At 37.0% G+C, this 10,887-nt stretch overlaps 1 protein-coding gene across 4 annotated transcripts in view; it reads left to right on the forward strand.

The window, feature by feature from the left end:
- Window positions 1-1,744, forward strand: part of FBXL4 (F-box and leucine rich repeat protein 4) — a 53,242-nt gene extending 51,498 nt beyond the window's left edge. For all 4 annotated transcript variants that reach the window (XM_041414825.1, XM_041414828.1, XM_041414827.1 and 1 more), the window contains exon 9: window positions 1,319-1,744. In XM_041414825.1, coding sequence (XP_041270759.1) covers window positions 1,319-1,482 — 164 coding nt within the window. In that variant the 3' untranslated portion in view covers window positions 1,483-1,744. The remainder of the gene's footprint in view (window positions 1-1,318) is intronic.
- The last annotated feature ends 9,143 nt before the right edge of the window (window positions 1,745-10,887 follow it).

Raw genomic sequence — 10,887 nt, forward strand, 5'->3', positions numbered from 1 at the left:
TATTTTTTTATTTTTCTCTTCTTTTTTTTTTTTTTTTTTTTTTTTTTTTTTTTTTTTTTTTTTTTTACATTATGTCAAACTGCGGAATTTGTGAAGGGGCTGTAAGTACGAAGAAGTTCAGAAAAGTAGTAGAATCCATGAAAGATAGCTTTAGAAACCCTAAAATTACAATTTTTGGCAATTGAGAAGATTCACTAGTGAAAATGTGCTTTGAAAAAATCTGCTTTTTTTTTTTGCAGGGGAGGTAAGGAGTGTAGGGAATATAATTGGCCCTGGCACTAGACAAGATCCTGAACTAGATGGATTTTTGGGGTGCTAGTTAGCTGAAGGTGGAGCTGTGTGAGTTCAAGTCTGCCAGCAGTTTTCTGCAGTAGTCTTGGATATATAAACTCTCTAGAGGGAAAGCTTGATGAGCAGTTTAGCCCGCTGTAGACACCCAGGCTCAGTTCACTTGCCTAGAGTAACCTGCCAGGCTTCCAGCCTTTTCTATAAGGCATGAATCTCCTCTGGGTCCAGTGTCCTGTCTGCCTGCTGTGTGTGGATGTCCTGCACGGGGTGAGGTCCCCAAGGGGCACTGAGTACTTCAGACAGCTGACTCACCCCAGGGCCCAGTCAGATGAACCAGGTGCTGAGCACCATGGGCTGGACTGTCTGGATGTCCATCAGCTGTAATGGGTGTGTGGGTTTGTGCTTATAAACATAATTTATTTGGTTTCTGACTGGATCCTGTGCTTGATCTGACAATGTGTGACACTTGGGAGTTCAGTCACCCTGGTTTTGTTTTTAGCAGGGTTTGACTAGTGTGTTTTATACATACATGTATGTATGATCAGCACTCTCTTGAACAACTGCCCCTGCATGTGTGTAATACCCACACTTGCTCTAGAGCCCTGGGAGCCTTGCTGATGCCTTTGGAATTGGAATAGCCCCCAGTCACCTCATGTGCTGTGCTAATGGACTGTGTGCTCATCAGGAGGGCATGACTGTAGCCTTCCATGCTGCTGCCTAGGCCTAGCATCTGGTCCCTTGGAGGTTTTGTGGCTCTGGGTACCTGGCTTCTGTAGTAAGAGATTCCCTTGAAGTTGTAAAGTTGCCTCCCAATGACAGTGACTTAAGCAGTTAAGAAAATACACTAGGTTTTTTAAATGTAAGAGTTCTGTGTGCTCTCTGAGAAGCTTTTAATTTGAAAACTAATTTAAATGATCTAAAAAAAAAATTGTGTTGTAGTAGCATTTTTTCATGACACGGTATTAACAGCTTAAAACCATGCACTATTCTTGGTAACTTCATAATTCTGTTTTGTTTTGTTTTTGAACAGGAACAAGGATGGTGAGCCCTGCATCTTTAAGAAAATTGCTGGAGTCTTGTAAAGATCTTTCTTTACTCGATGTGTCCTTCTGTTCACAGATCGATAATAGAGTTGTGCTAGAACTGAATGCCAACTTTCCTAATGTGTTCATAAAAAAGAGTTTCACCCAGTGACTCCCTACATATGCTGCTGTGGAACTCGTTTGACAGAGTTGTTTTCCTGTAAATTTCTGCTGTTTTTTTTTTTTTTTTAAGGAGAATATAAATCTGCTATAAAATGGTGGAAAATATTAATTATCTACACAAATGGGTAAAATACATTTAAATGTATTATGCTTCTTAAAGTTGATATTGTACCTAAGAATTATTTTACTCTGTTAATTGGTGGCACTGCATGTTTTTAAATACTAGCCATATGTCTGGCTTTAATGAGAAACAAATGAATGTCTTCTTAAATGTCCCTTTACAGGGTGTTATACACAATACAATATGTCAATATCCAGGTGAAAGCAGAAGTTCAATATTTATCAGTAAGGAAAATATGGGTGCTTCCTTTTCATGTGCTTGTGTGTGTATGTATAAATGTATACATATGTATTCGTATATACATGCACAGATATTGTAGCATTCTAGTTTGGCCTGCAGCATAAGCTTTTATGATCTGGCCTATAATTAGTTATTTGAAAACCAGTTTAAGTGTGTATAAGAACAGATAGAAAAGGCACTTTGTCTTCTTCGAGTTTTGGCAATGAATTCTATCTGATACAGTTTTCTCCCTTCCTTCACCTGAAATAGATGTAATGATGTTTTACAGTCCAGCCTAAGCAACACAACAGATAAATGCAAGAATCTGGACCACCTGAACTTAGAGCAGAAATGAAAGATAAAAGTTACAGCTGTTTCTTGGTATTGAGATACAATAAGCCAAGTACTTAATGTTGTAACTGGTAGTGTGTAGAAAACTCCAGGGTAGTTTCCTTTTTAAAATTTCTGTCATGGTCAAGACTTGATTTGTGATACGTCTGGTTATTGTGCAGAGTATCATGAAAAGTAGAACTTAGGGTAATGTGTTAGCAACTGCCCTTTCACTGGCATCAAATCTACTGTCAGGTGTAAAAACAAGCATCTTCGTTCAGTAAAACAGCAATGAAAATGTAACGGGTTTGAAATAAGGGCAATACGATTTGATGATTTTATGATCACCAAACCTTAGTACTGGATTTGTTTTGTTTGGGTTTTTGTTTTGTTTTGTTTTTCCGAGAGGAGAGTAGCTCAAAGTACTGTTGCACTCTTTGAGACTGCTTAACCTCTGGAGAAGGAAAACTGTGTTGATGGACAATTTCTGGAAGTTTCTTCCTGTTGCACTTTCTTGGATGAAGATTTTCTCTTTTTATTTTTTTTTTTTCCCTTGAATACCACTGCTAGAGTATGTTGCTTTGTACAGCTTTGGTTTAGAATTTTACCTTTTTAGCCATTGTTGATGCATATGAACCATAAAATATGGGCTGTCTTTTGATATTGGTTGTTATTCTTATCTTGATGGCACTTATTACCTACTGGAATAAGAAGAAAAATACTTTGTCTGAGAGAAGTACAGTATTGCACTGAAGATCAGTGACAAAGAACACTTCAGTTCATGCAGTAAATAACCAACTGCTACTAGAGGACTGCTACAAATCGTTAAAAATCTGACAATCTCTGTGACTCCTGAATGACTGCTTTGAACTCTTTGTGCTGGTGTCAATACTTTATAAACCATGTCATGAAACAGCTACAGAACATTTACCTGATTTTATTGAAAGACCTAGTTCTTCAGATTTTTGAATTTTGCTGAATCTCTGAGGAATTCCAGATCCAAAGAAGGGCATGCACAGTTGGCTTTTTGATTTTTTCCCTCCACACAGATGGCACTATGGGATTTCCAACTAGTTTATGCCATTCCATTTTTTTTCTTCTTTAGAAATCTGGGCATTGTCAGAGAAGTTTAGATTGATTTGCTTTTTTTTCCATACTGAAAGATGTCAGCTTTGGTATGATTCTATGTGAGACCTCATTTCTTTCAATTGTGTTTGGGTTCATTTGTTTTTCTGTGAAATTTTACCTTTTTTTAGTCTATATTTTTAATTGTAATTGTTAAACATTATTATTCTAGTTACATGAGAAAACAGGTACAGATAATGGGAGTTTACAAAGAACAGAGTTCAAAAAAATGTATTTGTTATAAAATTTCACTTCTCAGGGGTTGTTCTGTGTTTATCTCCTTTTTTTCTATAGAGATCTGTTTTGTTTGTTTTTCACTGTAAATAGAATGGGATGTGGATGAAGTGATAGCCATTGTGCCTTCAAACTGGTAAACTTGGTACATAATAGAGTTTTTCTCATCAGTGAATCAAATAAGTGTTTTTGTAATCACATACATGTAAAGAATTTCATTCTCTGTTGCTTTTTAGGTAGCATAAAGAAGGTTTAAATTGAAATTATGTTCATACTGGAGGATTCTTTTCTTATGTTGCATCTTCTGTTTGAAAATGGTTTTTTTCAGGAATTCTCTGTTGTCACTTGGAAGATAAATTGAAGTTGACTTTTTATTTGGATTGTTTAAAATTTGGCTATTACAAACATAATTAATTCAAAGAGCAGAGAAGCTATTGGGAATGACTTCCATCTATAGTTATAGACTTCAACCTTCAGTCAGACAGTAAGAAGCTCTTTTAGCTATGGCCTTATAAGTCCAAGAAGTCTTCCAGCAAAACAAAGTTAGATCAGACTTGACATGTGTAATACTTGCAGAGTAAAGAAAACAACTTGCTTTTAGACTTTCCTCATATGTCACAAAGAAGCAAGAATGGGTCGCTGTCTCTTTAGTTCTGCTGTCTTATACTTAAGTGTGTCTATTTATTTATATATATATGTATGCATAAATTATATATACACACACATATGTTTGTGTGTCTATGTGAATTCTTTTGGATGTGTGTACATACATAAACTTATATGTATAAATCTCAACGTTTTCCATGTAGGAATTACTTTTGTAAAGTGAGTATAATAGAAAATAATGTGTTTCGTAGCAGTTCTGCTTTCAACTATTGCTTTACTCTACCTGGAGACTGAGTTCATCTCCACCCATGCAGCAGGAAAAGCCTGGACAGATGTGCTGAATTTCCAGTGTTGCTTTGCCAAAGTGCCTTTTGGTTTGTCTGCTCGTGAAAGGTGTTACAGGGTGTGAAGAGTGAATGCAAAGTCTGATAACTACTGTGGACTGTCTCCTTGCAAAGCAGTCATATAGAGAGAAACTTATATTCTAGTTTCATTTAATCCAAAATGAATAATGTCAGTTCCTCCACTGGGGGAATTAATTGCTCTTGAATTGGGTCTCATCTCCATCACTAGACTGTCCCTCAGTCATGTTATCTAAGTTCTGCTGTTAAGGATATTCTTTTTTTTTAATTGTGTTTTTTGATTATTTGTCTTTCTGAAGCTTTGTAAAAGATATGCTTTGGCAACAAATGTTAAAAAAAATGGCTAACATGTCCAAAAAAACGGGTTTACTCTGAGCTGCTCCTGTTTTTAAGCTAAAGAGGATCTTCCATACCCTCTGTATGAAATTGATGTGGGATGGCCTGTAAGTAACTATGTAATTCCTTGGGTAATTTAAAAAACTAGTATGATAAATTTACCATTTAAAGCATCTTGTTAACTCTTCAAGGCTTTAATTCAGTAGTGTACTTAATTGTATTCATAATTTTGAGCTATCTGGCTATTTTGAGCTATCTCTGAGCTCTCTGAAACGGGTGGGGTTTCTGTTCTTTAAATTATACACCTGATTAAGTCCATTAGTGAGCATGACTCATATAGAACAGTTTTGCGTGGGAGTTTGGACCTTATAATCCCCCATGTACTTGGAGGTCCAAGTTTCAGACAAAAAACCACAAGTGAACAAACAACAAAAAAACCTACCAAAACCTTTGTATTTCCTTAGAGCTCTTATGCTAAGTTTTCCAGATATGTCTAGTAATCATGGTACACATTGAGTAGAATTCATCTCACTGAATGTTAGTTCTCTGAAAGTTAGACATCTACTTCAAGGGAGGAATCTGGGCACCTCTAGAGAGTTATTAATCTCCTAAGGCAGACATTTCAGGAAAGTGGAATGAATCATGTTCTAGAGAGCCTCTCTGGAGACTGTGGAAGCTGTGATTTAACTCAGGTTAGATACTAAACTGAGATTAGTTCCATCCAGTGCTGTACTACCTGTCTTGAAAAACAAGACCGAAACAACATCCATCCTTAAACCTTCAAACCCTGCAAATTCCATCCAGAGAGAAGCAAAAAAAAAAAAAAAAAAAAAAAAAAAAAAAAAAAAAAAAAGTCTGAGGAGGAAACCCTGAGGAGTTTTCTTAATGCCAGGATCTGGTTCTGTCCCTTGCTAATACCTGTGATATATAATTGTTTTATTTTGTTTGTCTTTTGGGTTTGGGTTTTTTTGGAAATGCATCCTCTTTCCCTGTTCCAGAATCTCATGTACCTAACTGGCTGTGTGTATAGTTCTGTGAATGTGTGAACAGACAAACATAATTAATGTATTGCCACTATTTTGATAATCTTTCATATTGCTATAATTAAGACTGAGTAGTTTAACTGCTCTGCTGTCATTAGAAATGTCACCCACTGTGCATTTGCAAAAATTGTGTGCCGAGTCTTGGTTCTTACTGTGTGTACTTATTGCATCTTATGGGATATATTTCCCATGTCACATCAGCAGGACTGCTAAATTTACAAAAACTAAATAAAATGTAGCATTTTATTATGAGGACTATGGGGGCGACTTTATATATATGATTTACATATTCATTATTGCTCTTTAACAGTGATTCTGTAAGTTGTAGCTTTGCAAATGACTAGACTAGAAATCCCTGGTTGAATGCATCTGCACGTGCTGTGTCAGATGCAGTCAGTTTTTTCCCAGATGAAGGCATTAGTCCTTCACTGAGTTGATGATTTCTGTGAGTTTTAGATATCTGGCTTGATAACGAAGTGCAAGAAGATGCTCTTTAATAAATGTTACCAGCACAGGACAAGTTGTGGTAACTGACGTTTGGAAGGGCTGAGAAATGAGTGTTGGATGTTACAGATCCTCAGGAGCTTCAGAGAAATGCATCAACAGGAAGAGTCTCATTAAGAAGATTCAGCCTCTGTAATAGGAGGCAGTGGTGAGATTTTCCTTTTCAGCTAATGGACTAAATACTTTTGTTTGGGTTACATAGCTCTGGTTTCTTCTTGTCTTGTTTTCACTTGAGGATGGTATATGGTGCAGTTAGGAATACACATATCCTAAACTGAAGGGCATCCATTGTGAGCAATGAAGTTTTTCTGTTGCATGTTTTGTTCACCTTTTCTAAAAATAAAAGTATAAAAATACCCTCAACTACTTGAAAACTCATTTTCCTTAGATTCTGAAGAAATGTAAATGTCAAGAAGGTTGAGGAAAGAAAAAAAGGAGACTTATTCAGATTTATCTGGAAACTCATGGAAGGGTAGCCAGAGCTATTTGTAGATGTGAGGAAAGTAAGTGCCTTGCTCTAGATTGACTCTACCTTTCCCAGGAACATAGCTTTCCACATAGAATCACTTGCTCATACTTCTAAATCAAGATTTACAATTTAGATGCTCTTAATATTGACCTTTCATGTGCATGTTTGTTAAGTAAGTCAGAATATATCTTTGTTTCATTTTTATCAACTACATAAAATATTTTTTCTTTGCATACCACTGTGAAATCATGTTCTTTGTTATTCATTGAAACTATTTCATGCATGTACACACAGGTGCGTGTAAGACTTAATTGCTCGGATTTTTTGCAACTGGTCCTGTTCTGAGGACAAACTGCAGTTTGGGGATAAAAATGGTAAAGTCTCTGGAGAAGGCTCGAGGGAAATAAGATCAATGTATTGGAATGAGGGAAAGAATGAAGAAGAGGGAGCCAGATTCTTCTCAGTGATGCCCATGAACAGGACAAGAGGCAGTGTGCACAAACTGAAACACACAAGATGACACATTCTGTGGCACAGGTTGCCTGGAGAGCTTGGGGAGTCTCCATCCTTGGAGATACTCATCATCCTGGGCACTGATTGGCTGGCCCTGTATGAGCTGGTGACCTCCAGAGGTGCCTTTCCAGCTTCATCTGTTCTTTGTTCTATCATCCGAGATACGCCTGTGGTTGGTTTCTTTGCTTCATTGAACTGATTGCTGAACAAGGTAGGGAGAGGGGAAAAGAATATCATAAGGAACTTGGCATATTGAGAACAGACACAAGAATCTTGTACATTTCCATTTTTGTTATTTCAGAAGTAACATCTCTCCATTTAAGTTAGCAGGAAAATCTAGACACAACTTAACTGGAGTAAAATTTTGGTTTTCAGCATGCAGATCTGTAACGTACAAAACACACAACTGTTTTATGGGAGTGTGATCGTCACTTCAAAGCCTGAAAGCTACACCAAGGACTAAGAAAAATAACCCTATTTTTGGGCACTAGCAATAGTTTCTGGGTAGAAACTGAATTGTCTATAATACACTAGGAATGGTTTAGTTTGTATATCTTTAGTATTTGTTTATGTAGACCTTACACTGAATTGGGATTGCCATGGTTTAAGTGACAGTTATTCCTGCTTACTCTCTTAGGAAACTGAGTATAGCAGTTACCTGTTCATAGTGTCAAACACAAATGTTCGAATTCAGGTGAAAAAGGGGACCAAGTTTACAAAACAGTGAAATGTCTGAGTGTTTTAGGAGGGTACCATGTAATAATTGTGGTGAGTTCCCATCTTTTGTATATTTACTATTTTACCATTGTCAGAAGTTGTCTCTGCTCACCATCAGAGATGGGCTCCCTTTTATCAGACCTTGGTCTCTCTAGATTTTTCTTTAGGATGGTGCCACAGATTTTTGCATATACCCACCGTTCTGAAACAAACAGAGAAAACAGCTGGCTTGGTTAGAATTTGGAAACTAATGGCTAGTCTATGTTTGAAGTTATTTTGGAATAGTTACTAAAAGTAAATTAAAGTAACCAGGAATTGATGTGTTCACAGGGAGACTTTGCACTTTCTGATTTAACTTTGGCATTCAGACAATTACAGGTGCCCTTCAGCTGTCACAGTGAAATCTGTGTGGTGGTGATCTTTCTGGATTTTGTTAATGAACATAAAGCCACTCCACCTCTTCAGCGTCTTGTGGCATTTTGCATTCATGTCCTTGCCAGGCAGATGGTGGAGTTGAGGGTTGTGGAGATTGGCCCAGCTCTGGAAGTGAGGTGTGTGAATTGCCTGGGGAAATTTCCTGCTTGTATTTATTCATATGTGCAGATGAGAAGGAAGGGCATCTTCAGACTTTTCACATTTAAATACCTAAATCCAGTACCTGGATTCATTTAAACATAATAGGTCTCTCTCCCTGCCCCCCATCACATAACCAGCAACAAAATACTTGCATTGTATTTATGATTTAATAGTATGCTCCATTTTCTGCTGCAATAGGAGTTTGAGTAATGTAACAAGAAACTCCTGTTGCATTACCTTTTAAAGAAACTAATTTCTGGAAAGGTGGAAGAGCAGCAATAGAGGGAATAGTTCCAGACACTATCTGTAAATACCTGTGCTGTGCATGCTATGCCTGTAAGCACCAGAAGCAAGTTATGCCTTTTTGTAATAACAAGTTGAGAAGGACAAAAGGGATAATTGCCTCTAAGCACATTTTCTGTAGCTGGAGGATATTTATATCATTGAATTTTAAATATCTATAGTTGATACTAAAGTTAGGACACTATTCTCCTAGGGTCCTGTCACTGAGTAGATAGGTTCTTCTATAAGGTAATTCCGATCAGATTAGTCTGCAATTGAGGTCTTGAATTGACCTTTGGAGAAGCAAAGGTCTGTGTAGACCCAGTAAAAGTTCTGTTGGAAGCTAGCATGAGTGGATTCAGAGTAAGAGGTTGCTTACCCCTTGGTGCTCTCTGTTAGTCCCCTAGCTTGACGTGCTTCCACCAAAGGCCACCACTTGCTTTGCTCTGTTAGTTGAACTGGATCTGATTGCTCCCTACAAAATATCGGTTAAAACTAGAAAACTGCTTGGTTTCTAGTAGTTGTCCTTTTGGTTGTTTGGGGTTTTTTTACCCTCCTAATTTGGCTATTAAAGCAAGCAGAAGGAAGGGGGCATTTAGCTTCAATTAAAAGAATAACAAGCAGCAGGTGGTAGCATGTTGGTTGTGCAAATGCTTTAAATCAAATTAGCATAAATGAGGATAGCCACTCTTGATTGTGATCCAAAGCTTCTTAATTTTTACATAGTTCATGTCAGTACTGTGCCACAAAAATGTCCTAAGTGAAGTTGTTTATTTGCACCTCATGATGGTGTCTCAAGCCCTAAAATATAAAATGCTACTGTGAACATATGAGAACGTTCAGGTCCTAACTGACTTCAATAAATTCCCCAAAAAACATCCTTCCTTCCAAACAGACGTTGGAAGTTTTAGATTAGAGAGGTAATAAGAGCATATTTAAAGTATGGTGAAGGCAGTGGTTAGCAAATCTAAGCTAGAGGGAGGGGCAACAGTTCTCGGATGTGTTTTTCAGGACTTTTTTCCTGATCTTAAGCTGCATTGGCCCGTGAAGCTAACATCCACACCTTTGCAGTCCTAAATATAGTCAGCGTTCCAAGAGCTCTTTCTGTATGTGCAGTCTTAGATCCCAAATCTGTTTTCTGTGTTCCTATTCAGTAATCAGCTGATCCACTTTTAGTTTGGTCTTCCTCTTAGTATACTAAGCAGTGTTTATCTTAGCATCTATATTTATTTTTAATATTCCTCTCTGAGATTTATGCTTTTCTTTTATACTTAGGCGAATACTTGATTACATTTCAAAACAAGGTTTTTCTGATCTGTGTTCTGCCTGACCGAGAGTAAGTGGAAGGTAATGTTATTGGTGTATTCCTTCTTTTCAGATTTGGCTACTGTATCTTCTTTCTTTCTGTGTGTAAACCCAAAGGTTTTACATGTGTCTGCATTTGCAGACACAGCTCTGGCATGGATCCCTGGCTCCTCCTCATTTGACTGATGCTTTTGGGGTATGAAGTATGGGTTGACTTGAATACACATATACACACAAAACAGAGATGTTCGCCCTGTATTCATGAAGGATTTCATTTACTATGGAGAAATCATCTAATGCCTTATATTGCTAATTCAAAGATAAAATCTTCTTATCTTTAAAAGTTAATCAATTATTTCTATTTAGGAAATTAAGCCTGTTTTCTTCTGCTGTGTTGGGTCATTTAAAATATCATAATACTGTGTTGTGCAGTTTACTCCATTACTGCCAGTATAAAGAAGTTGAAATTAACGTTCTCCCTGAGTTGTCAGTGTGTCTGCTAATTCAAAGATGACAGAAATGTGTTAAAATATATTCAATCTATAATATTTATCTTGCTTTGCACTTAATTTGTTTCTCTTTGACTGTCTTGCAAAATGCCAAGTGTACATAAAATAATGAATAAATAAAAAATAAATTATTTGTCTACATT

Source organism: Onychostruthus taczanowskii, unplaced genomic scaffold (assembly GCF_017590055.1).
Source record: "Onychostruthus taczanowskii isolate IOZ18803 unplaced genomic scaffold, ASM1759005v1 scaffold48, whole genome shotgun sequence".
NCBI classification, from domain to species: domain Eukaryota; kingdom Metazoa; phylum Chordata; class Aves; order Passeriformes; family Passeridae; genus Onychostruthus; species Onychostruthus taczanowskii.